At 34.7% G+C, this 20,629-nt stretch overlaps 1 protein-coding gene across 1 annotated transcript; it reads right to left on the reverse strand.

Moving 5' to 3' along the window:
- Window positions 1-3,941: 3,941 nt before the first annotated feature.
- PGLP2 (2-phosphoglycolate phosphatase 2) lies at window positions 3,942-10,354 on the reverse strand. The gene is made up of 11 exons (XM_028243371.2): window positions 10,095-10,354; window positions 9,846-9,913; window positions 9,420-9,512; window positions 9,210-9,281; window positions 8,369-8,440; window positions 8,043-8,102; window positions 7,903-7,955; window positions 6,911-7,008; window positions 6,688-6,787; window positions 4,502-4,605; window positions 3,942-4,350 (listed from the first exon to the last, which is right to left on the reverse strand). Exons 1-11 carry the CDS (start codon window positions 10,195-10,197, stop codon window positions 4,250-4,252), a joined length of 924 nt encoding a protein of 307 aa, XP_028099172.1. The 5' UTR covers window positions 10,198-10,354; the 3' UTR covers window positions 3,942-4,249.
- Window positions 10,355-20,629: the final 10,275 nt, after the last annotated feature.

A 20,629-nucleotide genomic window follows, 5' to 3' on the forward strand; every position in this document is an offset into this window, starting at 1 on the left:
TACAGATAAAAAAATTGTTCTCTCTCAAACACTCACAGACATACATAATGAAGCAAACACCATCCAACCAAGAAATATACATTCATGTGTATTAACTACATGAACCACCATAGAAAAGTTATTATGAGGTATACCACTACAAAGTGAAAGAGCAAGAGCAAATTATATATGAATGAATAAAATTTTATTCTAGAAAATTTTTATCCATGGATACTTTTTTTGTGTCTGATTGTGTATAGCTCAACTTATTGAGAACCCATTAGGGATGGAAGACTTATTATTACATAGAGATATAAGGCTTGCTACATAGCAGCATAATAAGCCAGGAAGTAAGTGAGCATGAGGAAAAACAAACGTTGAACAAAGCAAGACAGTGACGAAGAAGAAGAAGCGCGGCCGCCACTGCCACCGCGACCGCCACCGCCACAACATGAAAAAGAAGAGTAAGATGGGGGGGCGTCCGAACAATGATAAACCCGTTGGTTTCCTTTACGTTTGTGTTTGGCTGCCACTGTAGTCACCATTACAGCAGCGACTGTGAGCACCAGAACCACCTTGGAAACTCTATTCATCAACTTCCTCATCATCATCATCATCTTCTCTTTCAAAGTTTCAACTTTGTATATATATATATATATAATCTGGAGATAAGAGATTTGTGTTGACAAACAGCACTGGATAGAGGAATGAGAGAGCCCAACTTAACACACCATTGTTTTCACAATCACTACTGCTTTATATTTTTATTTTTTATTTTTTTTTTATCAGCAAAGAAAAATTTCATTTAACAGCATGAAATTAAGAGTATAGGAAGATGACATGCATCGAGAGAGATTCGGAAGTATAAAAATACCCCTACTACTGCTACTCGCACCCATACAACCAACCCCTAAGCCTCTCGATTTTTTTAAACAAACAAGTTAAGAAGAACTTAACTGAAAATTAAAATACAAAAATCCCCACATAATCAACCCACCAAACCACTCAAAACAAAACCAAAAGAGCTAAACCAACACCCAAGAAGAAACTAAATAAACTAAACCAACACAATCTAATCAACACTCCCAAGCCTCTGACAATGCCCACACCTCTGCAACTACAACACCCATCACCCTCACGCCTCTGCAGCTACAACCACCCACTCCTAAGCAGCCTGCAGCCCCCCTAAGCTGCTGCCCTCACCACCCTAAGCAGCCTGCTACCAACACCCAAAGCCCACACCGCCAGGACAGCTACTGCCCTCACCACCCTAATCCGGCCAACCACACCTATGCTGCAATCCGGCCGAGAAGACTCCACGCTAATGCTGCTACGGCTCAACATTAACTACCGGAAACACCCACTGTAGATCAACTCCACTGACAATGCAGTTCATCACCCACGCCAAAAACTACTGTAGCATTATCTCCCAAGGTCCAGCTGCTGCAGCATTCTTCCAACTCACTGTCAAAACCCACACCACGCCACAGCTGGGACACCCCCACAGCAGATCCAAACACCAACCAGCAGTTCTACTTCCATTCCAGATCTACATCTTTCACCCCTCAAACTCTCACACAAAGAGGAGCGCTCGAATGAAAACCAGACAGATCTGAATCGGCTCCGACACCCAAGATTCCGCCCAAACCAAGCAACGAAACTTCTCCAACAATCTGAACCAGATTTAACCCCTCAAACTCCTACTCGTAAAAGAGCGCACGAGTGAAGATCCTGGACATTCCCTGCTGAAAAACAGCACACCAATACCCCCAAAGAAACCGCTAACTCGGCCCGGAATCACCAACAAAAACCCACACACCGCAGCATACCAAACACACCTAGGTGGGAAAATAATGGGGGACTCAAGTTTATTAACGGAAAGACAACATTCAAACACGGAAGAAGCTAGCCCAGCCGACCGCCATAGCCAAAGGCGGCGGCCGGCCGGCCCAAAGAGAGACCCGGGGAGGAGGTTTTTAGAAAGAGAAAGGGAGAGGTTTTTAGAAATACATATATCTTGTAACCTTAAAAACTAGGATTTTCTTCCACTACTGCTTTATATAGAGGAGAAAATATCCATTTTGTCCCTCAAACTCAACTTATGGAGAACTTATTGGTTGGTTCACGGCCAACATCACGTGACACTCTACATGTATTATGATTGGTGAAGGGAAAGGAGTCTACGATTTTGTATTAAGTGATTGAAAAATATAGGAAAATATGGAGGTTTGTGATTGGCTTGGGGTATGACACATGGTACCCCAGGGTCAACCAATAATTTTTGCAAATTATAACACTTGTGTAACTTTATTTTTTCAATTATCTATTTGAATAATTATCTTTTTAAATTGTTAATATTAGTATTTATTTCCAATCGTCAACCCAGTCAATGCTTTTTACACAATATCACACATGTTGGCGCACAAAAATATTTGTGCACATAATTTGTTTAATTTGCTTAAAATAAATCAATGTCAATAGTTTAAGAGAGTAATTGTTTAAATTGATAATTTAAAAATAAAGAGAGAGAACGTGACAATTTGAAGGAAGAGTGAATTTTTTTTCCATCTACTTAATAATAAAACTAAGAAATAATTTAATGAGATTTTCTCTAGGAGATTTTATTTGATGATGGCGTAGGTTTTTTGTTTTATTTTTAAACTGAGGAAGAGGGGATAGTTAATTAGTCTTTGTTATTGGTTTGTATTTTAATTTGGCACATTTAGAGGAGGGCGTGATATGATATGTGGATTTGTATTTATATTTTGGATCTTCGATTTTTTGTACAATGAATCTTGGGTCACGCTGGTTACAACCACATGATGTCATGTGCTAAAGTGGTAATTTAATATTGGTAAATTACCTTCATTTAGAGGCTTTTAATTTGAAAGCAACACTCTTTCATTCATTCATGAATAGCCATTTGGATTGTGGTTTTATGATTTTGATTTTAGGTTTGAGTTTCTCTAGTTTTAGTGATCCAATTGTAAGGTACCATTAACCTTTTAGTTGAATTGAGTAAATTATCCTCACAAAAATTAGGTTAATTAGATATTAATAATTACATGATCAAATCACATTTTTCTATTCCAAATGACAAGCGCACCTTAAAAACACATCTCTTCCGAGCCCACCTTAGTGATTCAAATGGTTCTGGACTATTTTTTTTTTTTTTTTTTTTTAAATGATACTTATTGCCTATATTTTTTTAAAACAAGAGTGATCACATGGCTTATGAATTTTTTTTTTTTTTTTCACTCAATACGAACAAAATTTTATTCAATCAGGAATGAATTAGACAAGACTTCCATCCTCCACAAGTGGTTCATGAAACCAAGTGAACATCATACGTAGCAGTCACATGTGCTGCTCTGTTACACCCACGTCTAATAAATTCAAAACCACAAGTATGAAACCTACCACCAAGTTGCTATCATGAATAACCACAGCAACATCTTGACTCACCATACCAATTTCATTTATCATATTTATCACATTTTGAGAGTCGCTTATAATGTTTGATGAATCTAATTGGTTGCATAGATAACCTACTCAATAAGCACTGCAATAAAAACGGTTAAAATCACCATAGAATATGCCCATAAGGCTCAAAAATATTGATTGGAGAGAAATCATTCCCTTAAATTTTATTAATCCAGATTTTTCCATTTTCCAATATGAAATGGAGAGGATTTATATCCGTGATACAATTCATGTGAATGTACGAATATGCTACATGTCAACATAAGACTCAACATGGATGGAAACTGCACAATTTTGATCCTTGTGGTAAACCTAAAATATAAGATGACTTCAGTGTTTAGGATAAAAAAACATGAAGCTAAGAATCATACAACCAGGCCTAGTCTAGTTGGCTATCATGCCTTCCTTAGGGCTTAGTTCCAAGGAGGTCATGAGTTCAATAGAGAAGTTGAATTAAGGGAATGCAAGCACTTAGGTGCTTTGCCAAAGATGGAGAGATTTTCTGCTTCACCTTCAATCAATGAGAGAGAGTTTGTACAAGAATAATCGACCCAACTAAACAAGAAAGTGACACTAGATCTCAATTCTCAAAGTACCTTGATGACTAACCTCACGGGTTGCCTTAGATGCAAAGAGTCTCAGATAGAGAAAGCAAAAACAATTTAAAATAAAGCATATAGTATCGATGCAAATATGTGAACAAGGCAATTAGGATATCAATCTCTGGTTGCATTGTTTCATTAGCAACAATTGGACTCTGGAAAACTTTGAAAGGATTGAGACTGGATCATGGTCCTAATAAATTAAGAAGATCAGACACTTTGCTTGTATAATACTCTGGTTGAATGTGGTTTGATGGATCTTGAAGACCAGATTGAGTAGTCACACCTGCAACCACAGCAACTACATGAGGAAAGCACTTGAATCTGCAGCTCCTTTATTTCTTAACATGAAAGATATATATATATATATACATATATATACATACATAAATAGCATTTTACAAAATATGATGGGCAAATGAAGAGAAACTGTCAACCTGAAAGAACTAGGAGAGTTCTGCAGCCAGCATTTTGGCCAAATAAAATATCTGTATCCAATCTGTCACCCACCATACACATTCTGGAGGTCGTAATTTGAAACCTGCAAAACAGTAAAAGAAGTGCACAAACACAGTAAGTACACAATTCTTTCTTTAAGATGGTGTAATAAGTAACTTCATAATTCTATACAAGTACACTAAAGGATGTTAAGAAGCAATGTGGTGTTGTACATTCCACAAGATACATATATTTTAACGCATTATCAGACCTTCTCTTCTCATTTTCTTTTTTTTATAACAAGGACAAACTTAAACAGCTAAGAAGACTAGAAAACACTGGACGTACAAGAAAAAAAAAAAGAAGCTAACCTACCTTATCCACATGTATTACATGACCCCTACTACAATGGCATTTATTTTATTTTATTTTCTTAGTTATTTTTTTGGTCATACAGCAAGTCTACATTATAGAGCAAACTAGCATTGTAGTAGGCTTAATTGATTATATTCCAGGGATTTTTCCTACTTCAATAGACAATTATTCATATTACTGGGAATTAAACAATAGATTCTTCAAGAAGTAGAGAAAAAGACCAAACATCCTATATGATTGTGACAACTCCAATTTGACCACCTATCAGTTTCAATTCACTTTTGATTTCTACTCTAGGTGTGTAATTAGGTTCTACGGCAAATCATGGACCTGGGTAAATATAAACCAAACCAAGCCTTAATTCCCATCAAATAGGGTCGGCTATATGAATCCTTCTTCTCAACGCGACTCTATCAAAAGTCATTTCGTTAGTCAAATTAAGTAGATTCATATCTCTATTTACTAGGCTAGCTAACGTCAATCTAGATCTATCCCGTCCCCCTAACACTTCCATCTACCATCACTGAATCACATCTCTTCACTACTGCCTCTGTTGGTCTCCGTTGAATATGACTAAACCATCTCAATCTATTCTCTCTCAATTTATCTTCAATCGATACTACTCCTACCCATTCCCGAATATACTCATTCCTCATTCTATCTTTTCTAGTTTTGTCACACATCCATCTTAACATCATCATTTCAGCAACACTCATCTTATCTACATGTTGTTTCTTGGTTGCCTAACAATCTGTCTCATACAACATCGCTGGTCTAATAACCGTTCTATAAAACTTTCTTTTTAGTCTAGTGGGTACTCGTTTATCACACAGTACCCCAGACGTACTTCTCCACTTAAGCCATCCCGCCTTAATTCTATGGACTACATCCGCATCAATCTCTCCCAGTGTTGTGATAATCGACCCTAAATAACGAAAATGTTCACTCTTAGGTAGTTCTTGATTCTCAATCTTCACTTCTCCTCGGCTTTCATTGTTACTGTTACTGAATTTACACTCGATGTATTTTGTCTTAGTTCTACTTATCAAAAATCCTTTAAATTCAAGTGCTTCTCTCCAAATCTCCAACTTTGTATTTAATCCTCCTCTAGTCTCATTCACTAATACAGTATCATCTACAAAATGCGTATACCATGGCACATCATCCTGAATATTTCTCGTCAACTCATCCATAACTAAAGCAAAAACATAAGGACTTAAAGTAGATCCTTGATGTAACCTTATAGTAATTGGAAATTCCTTTGTCTCTCCAACAAGTGATCTAATAGTGATTACCACCCCTTTATACATGTCCCTAATCACATCAATGTAATCTTTTATCACCCCTTTCTTCTCTAACATCCACCAGATTATATCCCGAGACACTCTATCATATGCTTTCTCAAGATCGATGAACATTATATGAAAATTTCTTTTCTTTACTCTATACTTTTCTATTACTTTCCTCAAAAGATAGATCGCTTCTATTGTTGACCTACCGCGAATAAACCCCAATTGATTCTCTGACACATCTGTTATTTCTCGCAATCGACGTTCCATCACCCTCTCTCACACTTTCATTATATACGTTAACAAAATATTGCTAAACAACTTGATAAACCAAGCAACTCCCTTATTACCCAAACACTTCCAAACTTCAATAGAAATATCATCAGGTCCTAAAGCCTTATTCGATTTCATCTTCTTAAGTGCAATCTCCACTTCAAAGTTCCTAATCCTGTAATAGAACCTATAGTCTTGGTTTTCCTTATATCATCAATTCTAAAAAACTTGACAAAAAAACAGCTTACTTTTTAAGTAAGAAATCCATCATAAAGGTTGATGGTTTCCCAACTACAATAGGCTCCTTTTGAGTTGATCCACATACAGCAGCAACCATACATCCTGCACCTGAAGTCAAAAAACTGCAAACAATTAAAAACAGCCATGTCTGCTGTATAATTGCATGCACTTAACATGGGTCACCTACAGCACACTTGGAGAAGAAAAGGCAGGCTACATGCGAAGGATCACCTGGCCACTCTTGTAAATCAGTCATATGTCCCACAGCATCACGGTTGGTAGCAATGAAAAGGCATCCTGGATTCTCGCGTATGCAAAGAGTTGCATACCTGCCAGTTAGAATTCTCTCTTAAAATAACAGAAAAATATAATCAATTTCCACTCAGTGAATGAAAGACCCTCACAATTGCCGAAGGTTTACATATGGACAGATTTTCTGCGTGCTCCTAATCACCATTATGCAGTCTTAGATTCTTGGACCATTCTGCATTCTCTCCTAAAAAACCCAACATTATATGAGGATTTCTTTGAAATCAGAAATCCCATTAAACGCTAAATTCATTTCAGACAGTCATTCATTCTTACATGCCATTTAGTTATGCATTTTTGTCTAGAAGCCACATTGTTGGTCACATGAGCATTGAATATCAGCTTCTTATATGCAACTGAACTCCTCTGGGTCCTTTCTGAGATTCTTACCGTTGATTACACTCCATAGCAGTTCTTTTTCTCCTATGGAGTGTAATCAATTGTAAGAATCTTATAAAGGATCCATTTACTAATAGTTTGTTATCCAACATGTACAATGAAGATGTACACAAATCAACATGTTAAATAGATATACGACAACAACACCCAATTAGTACACAATAATGTGTATTTGTGAGGGGAAAGATTGAGTACACACCTAACCTTTGGCATAATGCACAAAGTGATGGTCCCGAAACTTAAACCCATAACCTCAAGGTTATTAGGCCAACTCTTAACCATTGAACCAATGGTCAAGAAAAAGTCCCTGGGATATATGTGATCCAAGAGCTTTATTTCTGGGTATATAAGAGCTAATGTTGCTAGCTTAGATGACCGGGACTCCTATATCCATCCAGTCCATGCCTTGGAGTTTGAACAACCAAAGAATATCACTTTTAGTCGTTTCCTATTAAGAATAACTGTATAACTTCAGGGAATGAAGGAAGAAGGAAACAAGAGACATAATTTCTTACTGTAGCTTGTAATAATTTATATACTGGTCTAATCCAACCACAACAGCTCCAACCTGGGAATAGAAATTAAATCATCTATAACCATGAGCTCCCACAAAAATCAAATGCTTAAAGAAATTCTGGGCAAGATGCTACATTACACTCTTATCATGCTCAAAGAGACAGTTTGGTTTCAGCTGCACCATCTTTTTTCCATCTTCCTGTAATATATTATTGAGTTCCAGGTAAGACTCAAAAAGGCAGCTAGCAAAAGTCTCCCTTTAAAAAATAATACAAATACTAACAATGTTTTAAACATAGGTTTGCCATTCCCCTCCCCTTTGGTAGGACCACTAATTTTTTTGAAGTTGGCAGGAGATAGCCTAAGTTCTAATGAGAAACAGCATTAAAATTGGAAACACCATTGGACAATAGAAGTTGTAGGTCAAACTCCATGATCTAGAGCTTAAAAGATGTGAAAGTGTACCGGGCCTCCAAGACCTGTAAAACCCTCAAGCTCCAATTCTTCCAATATGCCTTCCTCACCTATTACATAAACCTGAGAAAATAATTTGAGGCAATCATTGCCCAATTCCAAATATGCAATTGATGACTAGAAATTCAGACCAACTTGAGATTCTAACAAGGTGCTCCAATCAAACTAAGAGTTTTGTTGAGACCCATAAATGAAAGAAAAAAAAATGGTATCCGATAGATTCAAAATATTTGCCAAAGATAACAAAAAATTCAGATTTCTAACGAATTGGAAATTTCCATAAGCCATAGTTCATGTGAGTTATAAATTGGTTGAACAGTTTGCCAAGAAGCATATCAGTGAAAAAATTTCGGTATAAAAGACAAATTTGTAAGTTTAAATATGGCAGTAAATTGTGTAAACTTGATAAAGTTGAAGAATTTAAACCGGTTAGCAGTGAGCACCTTTGAACTCTGTTTTCAAGTCATTGAATGTTTATGTTTTGAGTAATCTGTAGCTTTTTCTTGCATCATAAAACACTTTTGTGGAAACACTGACACAGCATTGCATAACTTGTAAAAGAAATGAAAGAAGCATACTTTGATGTTGATCATATGATTGGTAAAGTAATAATGACAACAACGTAACCAGTAATTTATAAATCCTAATATATCGTCATTTAACAGGAAGCCCAGTGCCATTATTCAACTCCAGAATCAAGATTGGCATCACACTGTCAGTTGTCAATATATAGCATTATTTATTCCTAACTTGCTCAGCATCCAATTAGCCCCTAGTTTAAAATTGCTTTTGTAATTTAGTACTAAAAAAAATAAGCTAGATGAGCACTAACCTTCTTTTCTCGAGGGAAGTCATGGACTTTCAAGAACATAGCCGCTGCAAATGATGAAGAGAATATCTCCTCCTGCAAACATTGAAGAGAGAAAGTGAGAGAATTGGGCTCAGCAAATTTTGACAGAAAATATATATGTGTGTGTGTGCGCGCGCGCACGTGTGGAACTTGATGAATCTATCTATAGAGTCATAGACAGTTGAAACAAACCTCGCTGACTGAAATTCCAAGGGAATGAAATTTTTTGGCATAGTGCCTTCTTGACTTAGTGGAATTGTTGGTCACAAAAACCAGCTTCTTCCCCTGCAAACATAATCATGGTAATTGCATGATATACACAGTATACATGTGTGGTTATATACCAGTGCATATCAGATGTCCTTTGTAACTACAAGATTCATAACAAAACCGCAAGAATTCATAATTAGTTTACTGATCCAAAAAAAAAAATATCATAACTTTTTTAAAATTCATAACTACCACTAGAAAAAATCGCAACTTTGAGTACGATTGGGGGGGGGGGGGGGGGGGGGGGGGGGGTGTGAATAGTAGTTGAACCCATATATGCAAGTGATCAAAGCTTAAAATAGAATGAGGAAATAAAAAGAGGAAAAAGGTGAGAATAGAACAGTAGACCTTGGAACGAAGCATCTGTAAGGTCTGAGGGACTCCATCAATGAGCTTATCGCCCTTCCAAATTACACCTATCATAATTGATAGATACAAACACAAACACAAACACAAACAAAAACAAACATACACAATAAAAACAAAAATATTAAATGCGATGAACAAGTGATAAAAATATATATATAAATTTAAAAAAAAAAAAGAGTGGAATTAAAATCTGTGATCCATGGAAACAAACAAATTCGAAAAGAGTACCATCGCAGTCAAAGAGAAAAGCATCAACAGAATGCAAGAGATCTGTAACGCTGTGAGGACAGAGAAGCTGGGGTTGTGCCGCACAGTCTTCGCCGTCATTCATGGTTGCAGGGCAGTGCAGGAAAGAGTAAGAGGGCTTTTCTTTCACGGAGGAGACAGAAAGTAAGCGTAGAGAGACCAAAATGAATAAAACAAAAAATAATAGGGAAACGAATATGCTTCCGCTCTACTGGAATCAGACCAACTCCAATTTTTCCCATATTATTATTCCAACTTTTTTTTAATTAAAAATTAAAATTAAAATAAAAACAAATTTTATACATTTTAAGATTTTTTTTAATATAAATTAATTCGACAATAATAAATACTAAAAAGGTTTTTTCAAATTTTTAAAAATTATTTTCACACAAAATAGAAGAAAAAAAAACATTAGAAAATATTGAGTTTTTTTTTAACTTTATTTTAAAACTCACATTTTATGATAAAACTATATTTTGGAGATTATGCGGAAATTTATACCCATTTACAATAGGGATTAGACTTTAAGTCAGTCATTCAATTTGATAGAGCATTTGGACTTATTGGATTTATTTTGGAGTCAACTTTAATGTTTTAAATTATTCACTTTTTAAAATTTAGTGGGTAAAACATTTATATAAAAAATTAAGATAATTTGATATGATAATTATATGCTTGAATAATGTTATCTCAGGTAGGCAACTCAATAGAGGGGTGAATTGGGTTATTAAAAATTTTATAATATTAAAATTAATTTAATATTTAGAATTTTAATAAATAAATAAAAATAGAATAATAATTATCAATATAAAAGTAAGAGAGATAGAGAGAGAAAATCAAACACTGAAATTTCTAGTAGTTCGGCACGTCAGGCCTACGTCCACTCTCCCAGGAATCTCCTTGAGAATTTCTTTACTATCAATTGAATAAATACACCACCAAGCTTGTAGATTTGGCATAGGACTTACTCTTATCTATTGAGTCTCACTCAATAATAAATGTCTTACCCCTTACAAAATCTCTCACAAAAATAATGAATAAAAATAAGTGGTACTTAAACCCTCTTTTACAATAATTTTCTCACAAAGAGTAGATATGAAAGTGTAAGAACAAAGGCTACACTTAGATCTGAAAGTGAAAGAGCAGAATACAATATACTCAAAATTTTGGAGCACGTGGAAATTTTTCTCTTCTAGTTCTTAATTTTTCTCCACACACAACACTTCTATTTATACACAAAAATATACTCATTGGAAGAGAAGACGCTCCTTGCTGACGCCATGGCTTACATAAGTACGCTCCTTGATTTTAAATAGTCAGCAAATATTAATAATGAAAAATATGCAACCACCGCTTGTAGTAGAAAACTTTGATACCAAAATCACAGCTTTCAACTAAGTAAATAATTTGCCTCATCATTTACTTCTTGTTTCATTATAATATATATATATATATATATATATGTGTGTGTGTGTGTGTATGTGTATGTGTGACATGATATAAAATTCAAACATAAGCCACCATTTTGTAGACAATAATAATACAATTATCACATCTATGAATTCAATATAAGCAAATAATTTTGCTCCATTATTATGGGTTCCTTGAAGTCAAAAACCACATGAAATTTTGTCTATTTTGTAACTGTTGGTGAAAATACCAGAAAAAATTATATTTTATTGATAAATGATGCAAAGAAAATGAGATACAAATATATCAGGTTGAGGCACGGATATCTCGTTTTCTTTAAGGAGATCAAGCTCACTGCGGTAGGAAGAACCCCAATACCGATGCAGCAGTCACAAAACTATGACTTGTCCCTCCAGGATACAACAGACCGACCACTTGTCGTATGGTTCAGGCCAACTCTGCACAAGATGGTGAACCCAAAGCTCCACCAAGAAAAACACCCTTCTTTGGTAGTAATCTCTCTTGTATAGAAAATAGTTAGTGTGTGTTGATATAGAAAATAGTAGATGAGAGGGACTATTTATAGGTCATTAGGACCTTACAGTTACACCAAAAATAATGACCATTATTAAATAAGACAAAATGGTTACACCAAAATAATGACCATTAACCAAGTTGAGAGGTTACCAATGTAATGAAACCCTATTTATGTCCATTTATGACCAAGATATATAAATAAATAAATAAAAGATATTAAAATGGTCCAACAATCCCCCACTCATTTTAATATCAACAAGGATAAAAGAGATTACCAAACAAAGATAGATTAGTATGCATCATGAAGGTGTGCTCTGCATTGAACCTTCATTAGTGAAACAGCAACCTCTACTCCAGAGTCAGTACCGGTCTCAGACTTGAACTATGACTGCTTAGGGGAAATAAAGAATTGCTGCTCACACATAATAATCCAGGTGTTGACATGAGCTTTAATACCTAGCACATTACGGCCTTGTGCTAATCCCAGTTTTCATGAGCATATTTAAGAATAAGCCTTGTTCTCATAGAAAGCGGCCCCAATTCATGGTCACATAGGTGAAATCTATCAAGGATGTTCCTGTAATTTATACACCCCACTCAACAAGAGCTACAGAATTTCATTAAAAGTATAAAAACTCAACCCTCCAACATTACAGGACAAATGCACTTACATCATAGGGATGGATAACAAAATATTAAAGAGTGCATTTTTTACAACCACCATATGATTCGTTAATCCCATTGAACCTAGTTACAGGATCTCTGGTCCCTAGGTTGGGTATCCGCATACATGGTTTATAATTTTATAAGCTTTAAACTCATCCCCCTCGATGTATTCCAGACCCTATCTCTCGCCAAGCCCTTGGTTAACGGATCCACAAGGTTATCACAAGATCTTACATAATTCACAGTTATGATGCCATTACTCAAATATGATATCACATTATTGTGTTTCCTTCGAATAGGTCTGAATTTACCATTATAAAAATGATTGTGCACTCTACTAATAGCAGCAGTGCTATCACAACGAATTAACATAGGAGGAATTGATTTTTCCCAAAAAGGAATTTCATGTAACAAATCTCTCAACTAATTCGCTTCCTCACAAACTGAAGCTAACGCTATAAGCTCAGCTTCCATTGTAGAATTAGCAATTATCGTCTGTTTTTTAGACTTCCAACATATAGCACCACCACCCAAGGTACAGATAAAACCCGATGTAGAGAGAGAATCACCTGATAAAGTGTTCCAATCGGCATCACTATATCCCTCAAGTACCGCAGGATACTTGTTATAAAACAAACCATAAGTTTTGGTTCCAAATAAATATCTCATAATTCTTCTCATGGCTAGCCAATGATCTCGACTTAGCTTGCTAATAAGCCTGCTAAGTACTCCAACAGCATATGCAATGTCAGGTCTAGTACAGTCAGTAGCATATCCCAAACTACCAATCATGCTAGCATATTCCTTTTGATTAATTACTTCATTTTCATTTGTTACAACAGACAAATGTATGCTCGCATCAAAAGGAGTGGCAACATGTTTACAGTCTAAAAAATTATATTTCTTTAACATTTTCTCAACATAATGCGACTAATCAAGAAAAATACCATCATTAGTCTTGGTAATTTTAATTCCCAAAATAAAATTGGCTTCACCAAGATCTTTCATGTCAAAGTGGCTATTAAGCATATTTTTAGTCTCATTTATAATATGCAAATTAGAGCCAAAGATAAGTAGATCATCCACATATAGGCTAATAATCACATGTGCATTCTCACAAGTTTTATAATATATGCACTTATCATATTCATTTGTCTTATAGCCATTCTCAAACATGTAGGAATCAAATTTCTCATGCCACTATTTAGGAGCTTATTTTAAACCATAAAGGGATTTAGTTAGTTTACACGCCTTGCTTTCTTGGCCAGGCTCCACAAAGCCTTCGGGTTGGTCCATGTAAATCTCCTCATCTAGATCTCCATTTAAAAATGTTGTTTTCATATCCATTTGATGAATTTTTGGATCATGAATTGCAGCCACTGCAATCAACAGTCTAATGGATGTAACTCTAGTAACCGGAGTACAAGTATCAAAGAAATCAAGATCAACTTGTTACTTAAAACCTTTAGCGACAAGCCTCGCTTTATATTTATCTATAGTTTCATCCGGTTTAAGTTTTTTACAAAGGACCCATTTACACCCAATAGTTTTACAACCTGAAGGTAAATCCACTAGCTTCCATGTTTTATTTGAAAGTAGTGAGTCTATCTCATCATTTACAACCTCTCTCCAGAAAATAGCATCAGGTGAGGATAAAGCTTCTTGCACCGTAAGGGGAATTTCTTCCACGTTGTAAAGATAATAGTCAGGGCCAAAATCTTTTTCAACTCTAGCTCGTTTACTCCTCTTTAGTTGGATTTGAGAATTTTCTTGTTCTTGAAAAATTTAAGAAGGAATAGAAGAGCTAGGCATCGATAAAATATTTTCAGAAATTATTTGACCCCCACTATTTTTATATTTGAAAGGAAATTTATTTTCATGAAAAATAGCATCACCTGATTCAAAAATAATATTATTTTCCATATCAAAAAATCTATAAGCTGTACTATGCAATGCATACCCAAGAAAAACACAGGTGGTAGCTCGTTCACCCAATTTAGGTCGTTTAGGATCTGCAAGTCTCACAAAAGCTAAACAACCCCAAATGCTCAAATAACTTAGATTTGGTTTACGCTCTGCCACAACTCATAAGGTACATTTTTAGTCTTTTTATGTGGCACTCTATTCATCACATGGCAAGCTGTCAAAATAGCCTCGCCCCAAAGATTTGAGGGAGCACCTGAATTAATAAGTATAGCATTCGTCAAATCAATTAACATTCTATTTTTTCTTTCAGTTACGCCATTAGATAAAGGTGAGTATGGTGGAGTAGTCTCATGAATAATTCCCAAAGACTGAACAAAAGAGTTGAATCCAAGAGATTCATACTCTCGGCCTCTATCACTTCTAATTCTTTTAATCTTTTTACCGAATTGATTTTCCACTTCAAGAAGGAATTCTTTAAATTTCTCAAAAGCATCACTTTTATTTTTTAATAAATATACGTTTGTGTATTTTGAAAAATCATCAATAAAAGTGATAAAATATCAGTTACTACCCCGAGTTAAAATTCCTTCAAACTCATACAAATCAGTATGCAATAATTCTAGCAATTCGGTATTTTTTTAACACTTTTATGAGGCCTCTTGATAATTTTTGCTTTACTGCAAACTTCACATTTCTCAAAATTTTTTGTCACTTGAATTAATCCTAAACTACTCGTGATTCCCACATATTTGCTATTTATATGACACAAGCGAACATGCCAAAAATTAATAGAAGACAAAGTGTATGTGGTGTCATAGTAATAATCATAAAATTAATCAGCAAGGTAATTTAAGAGATAAAAATGACATTTATACTCATCTGTATTATAGGAAACCACTTTTGCTTCATGTGCCGGTAGTCTTCATCATTCATCTCCTCGGTTGGGATTTTGTTTGGATTCTTTTCGGTAAGAACATATGCAACTTTCAAAAGGCTAAGGTACAAAAGAACTTTTCCTTTTCACCTCTTAAAATGAACTCCTTTGAACTTGAAAGGCTTGTTGAGATCTCCAATTCCATCATCGATTTTTTCTGGTACTTGTTCCATATTTGATCTCCTTAAAATTGTTGGTGAAAATACCAAAAAAAATTATATTTTATTGATAAATGATGCCAAGAAAATGAGATACAAATAGATCAGGCTGAGGCACGGATATTTCGTTTTCTTTAAGGAGATCAAGCCCACTGCGATAGGAAGAACCCCAATACCGATGCAGCAGTCACAAAACTATGACTTGTCCTCTCCAAAATACAACAGCCTGACCACTTGTTGTATAGTTCAGGCCAACTCTGCACAAGATGGTGAACCCAAAGCTCCACCAAGAAAAACACCCTTCTTTGGTAGTAATCTCTCTTGTATAGAAAATAGTTAGTGTGGGTTGGTGTAGAAAATAGTAGATGATAGGGACTATTTATAGGCCATTAGGACCTTACAGTTACACCAAAAATAATGACCATTAGATAAGAGAATATGGTTACACTAAAATAATGACCATTAACCAAGTTGAGAGGTTACCAAGGTAATGAAACCCCATTTATGACCAAGATATATAAATAAATAAATAAAAGATATTAAAATGGTCTAACAGTAACTTTTCTTTTTCTTTTTGCAAGCAAATTCAAATTAACTTACAATTTTTCTTTTTTCATTCTGCACGTAAAACATCTTCAATAAAAAAAAAATTAAATAAGTCTTCTCCTGCAATCATTATTGTATATAAATTTTAAGATTTTGACTATATATATATATATTTATTACAGATGCACCACACAAATTCAAACTTGAGGATTTTATATATATATATATATATATATATATCATCTATTTTATTAACTAGCAAGATTCCTACTTAAAACTAGCTAAATTTATAACTGTTGATGTATAAATATCGATGTACACTATCATACCATCACCACCACTACTACATCCCCAGTCCCACCACTGCCAATCACTTCAAATGCTACCAGCATTGCCACCACCATACTGCTACCATAGTTTTTACCACCACCATCACCGCCTCTTCACCACTATTAACATGACATTCAGTGGTGACTCCAAGTATGTTTATAGATGAGTTCACTTCACAAGTTTAAACTTTTTATTCTTTATTTTTTATTGTCTTTAGATTTTATTTTTTTTTATATTTTAGTCAAAAAAAAAAATTTAGATGCATCTAACCTAAATATACTTCAAATTATTTGTGAAAAAAAAAATAAAAAAATAGAAATTGCACCAAATTTTTATATTTTTTTAAATTTAGTGAATTTTTAAAATACTTCTCACAAATATTTTATTTTTTAAATATATCTAAATTAAGTAAATTTAGAACGTAAAAATAATTTAGTTCAAATATTTAAAAAGTTCAATAAAGATAATATATATATATATATGAAAAATATAAAACTCAAGATTATTTTAAAAATGATTAATTAAATAGAGTAATTTAAGCTTCTCAAACAGTAATTCTTTAATGGGTGTGGATCCTTATTTGATAGGATTTCTTAATTTTTTTTAATGAAATTAAACAATATTAATAATATTTTTTATTTTATTTTATTTTTTTTAGGATCATCAACATTCATGGAAAGGCGCCACCAACAACATTAATTAATTAATTAATTATACTCAAAATCTATCTAATATTAGTGTAGAAGTTAATCCATAACAAAAATATTATTAAGAAATAATAATTTTGTGAGTATTGAATATTTATTATTTATGATTTATTTTAATAAATATTCAATATAATAATTATCTTTATTAAATACTTTAGTTAAAAAATTTAATTAATTAATTTTAAAAAACTCACAAAAATACCACACAAAAAAAAATTAGATTTTCAAAGACACCGATGGCACTTGTTTGCATGCATCTTATTATAGGATGTAAGTTCGTATTAGAACTCTTGGTGTTGAAAAATTCGATTTGACATTGTTAGGTTTTATTTCTTGGCAACCTCGTTTGACAAAACTCCTTTCAGTTGTATTTTTTTTCACACTTTTATTTCAGTGAGGCTATGAGTGTTTAGATGCGAATCCAACCCGAATTGTGCTTTTCAGAGAAGGTACTACCTATGTTGTCAAATCCGGAGACAAAACATTGTGTTGATTCAATTGTAATTTTTTGTGTTTTTGTTCTGTTCGCTCGAGCGGAGCCTTGTGAGCTCGAGCGTAGATTAGCAGGTCTCAGTATTTTGTCAGGGCAAGCAAAAAATACTGGTGGGTGTGATTTTACGCTCGAGCGGATTCTCCTACGCTCGAGCGCATCTCAGTTTGTTCGCACGCAGTTTTTGGTCAGTCCGCTCGAGCGGGCTGTGTTGAGCTCGAGCGGACCGCGCGATCCCAGATTTGATTAAAGAGTTGGTTTTCTTCTGAATCTAGGATTACTTTTGGTTCTCTATAAATACTTGGTTTTCTCCCAAAACTAAGTGATTGATGGGACTTCTCCAGATCTTATTTTTGGATCTTAAGGTTTATATCTGGAGAGATTTTGCTAGTTTTCTTTGATGTTTTTATTGAGTTTTCAACTCATGATTTAAAGAGAGTACATCAAAGGTTTGTTTGTTATACACAAAAGAGAGAGTTGTTCTTCAGTTGTGGATTCTGAAGAGTTCGAGCCTGAAGCTTTGGTGGAATCCGGAGTGGCTCATCAGAAAGACAATTCCGTGGTAAAGATGGGGTTGGAAGAGGCACATAGAGGTTGGTTCAATTAGGCGTTATGGATTCGCTAGGTAATTGAGAGTATACCTATGTAATTCCTTTAAATCTTCTTAGTGGATTGTTCTTGTGGCTGTTGCCCGTGGTTTTTTTATCACAGTTGGAGGTGTCCAATTGTGGTTTTTTTCACGTTAAATCGTTGTGTCTTTTTGTCTTAATTGTTTGATTGGGATTGTTATATTCTACTTAAAATTGATACATAATCACAAATCAACATCTAGGGGATTTCTAGATTTTTCAATTGGTATCAGAGCAGGTCGTTCTATTTTTTTTTTAGAAAAAATTCTTTTAGAACGAGATCTTGTTTGATTTGTGATAATGGATTCAAAGAGATCGGTTAATGATGAATCCTCGGAGAGTGATAATGAAGAGCTTGAGCAAGCTTATGAGAAGTTGTATAAGGAGTCTCTTAAGTTATTCAAATTGAATGACAAACTCTCAAAGAAACTCAAAGCATGTGAATGTGAGAATGTCAAACTTAAGGAGGAGATTTCCGAGGCTAGGATCAATGCCATCAAGATAGCTGATGATCAACAAGTTCTTTGTGCAAAACTGTTAACTTGTGAGACAGAGAGGAATGAGCTACTGCAAACCCATGCCATGTATGAAGAAAAGATTGAATCTCTCGAGATGTCACAAGTTGCTTTGGAAGAACTAATGATCAAGAAAGAGGAAGAACTCAAGTGTGCTATGGCTACCATTGATCTTTGGAACAGAGGATCAAAGACCTTGGAGGATATCATTGGGTCTCAACAAACGAGTTGTGACAAGAGTGGCATTGGCTTTGGTGGTAAGAAAGAGCAAAAACAGAGTGCTTCAACATCTCATGATACAAAAACTCAAGGAAAGGGGGGACAAAAGATTCAACAAGAGGAAAGACTTCTCAAACTCCCTAGAGTTGGTAAGGTAAAAGAAAAGAAGGTACACCCTGTTTTTATTTGTCATCATTGTGGTATGCATGGTCATATTCGCCCTTATTGTTATAAGTTGCATGGGAGAGTGTCTCAAAAGGGTAGGAATTCGAATACTTTTTGGATTAGGAGACAACCTTACATGTCCAGGCAGAATTCCAAGATTCATGAGGGTGTTCACAACACCGCGACATTTACCAAGACCGCTAGACCTAATTTTGTTAAGATCAAAAAGATTTGGGTGAGAAAACTTGACTTGTGTTAATTTGTTTATTTGTTTTAGCTTTTGGATTTTTGTGTGTTAAACATGTGTGCTTGTTCATTTTTTTTTGTCTTGCTTTATTCTTGAAAAAAAAAAATCCCAAAAAGATTTTCTTAGTATGGTTTTGCAAGCTTGAAATTTTTGAGTGGTCCTTGGTGCATATTAGATTTGATAAGAATATCCATTACATGTTGATACATGTGTGCTTTCTGTGGTCATTACTCATTTTAGAGTGTGTGTTTTTTTTTGATTAGTATGTCTCATTCTGTACACACTCTTGGATTAGCAATTTTTGGAATCTTCCGCCTTAGTGATTTTTTTTTTTTATGGACTTCTGGCATTGTATCTTTTGCTTTTCTAGAGGAATTGACCTATACTAGCATATCTTGGGTGATGTTGAGTCTCTTAACCACCTACCATCTTTTTGCACCTCCATGGCTTTCCCCTTAATTCTTTGCAGTCTAGCCATAAGGAAAAGGCTACCTCAGAGTCACCAACCAGGCCATCCTTATTATATCCATGCTTCTCTGGTTCGGTTTCCATACTCTTGAGCGTGTCAGCCATCAATGATTGTGCAAAAGAAAAAGTAAAAGAAAAGGAAAAAAAGAAAAAGAAATAGAAGAAGACAAAATATACAAAAGAAAGAAAAAACATGTGCAAAAAAAAAGAAAGAAAAAAAAAGGGAAAAGATTCATTGATTGAGGGGGAGCCTCCGCCTTTACTCACCAAATACCCCTTGATTCCTAGTGGTTTGACTTTCCTTTTTTGTGCTTAGATTCTCTTGTCGGAGGTCCGGCTTTCATATCACTACTAGGATTGAATCTAGTGTTTGTCGAACTCCAAGAGTCACACACACACTTTTTATCATGGGATCTATGCTTTTCACATAATGCATCACTTTCTTTCATGAGGAATTTTCTACAGACTGTGCACATTGTGTTTTCTTGTAATGGTGTTTCTTGGATAGTCTTGTGTGTTTTAAGGTACAAATCTGAAATTCCTTGTTTGCTCCACCATATTATTTTTTTT

The sequence above is a fragment of the Camellia sinensis genome, chromosome 9, assembly GCF_055761805.1.
Source record: "Camellia sinensis isolate YWXY chromosome 9, ASM5576180v1, whole genome shotgun sequence".
Classification (NCBI taxonomy): domain Eukaryota; kingdom Viridiplantae; phylum Streptophyta; class Magnoliopsida; order Ericales; family Theaceae; genus Camellia; species Camellia sinensis.

What these genes read in the sequence shown, in the direction of transcription:
- PGLP2 (XM_028243371.2), bottom strand. Translation starts at nt 10,197, where the DNA reads ATGAATGACGGCGAAGACTGTGCGGCACAACCCCAGCTTCTCTGTCCT. An exon ending in TTTTCTCTTTGACTGCGATG is followed by an intron (nt 9,914 to 10,094) that starts GTACTCTTTTCG and finishes CAATTATGATAG; the next exon opens with GTGTAATTTGGAAGGGCGAT. An exon ending in TACAGATGCTTCGTTCCAAG is followed by an intron (nt 9,513 to 9,845) that starts GTCTACTGTTCT and finishes TTATGTTTGCAG; the next exon opens with GGGAAGAAGCTGGTTTTTGT.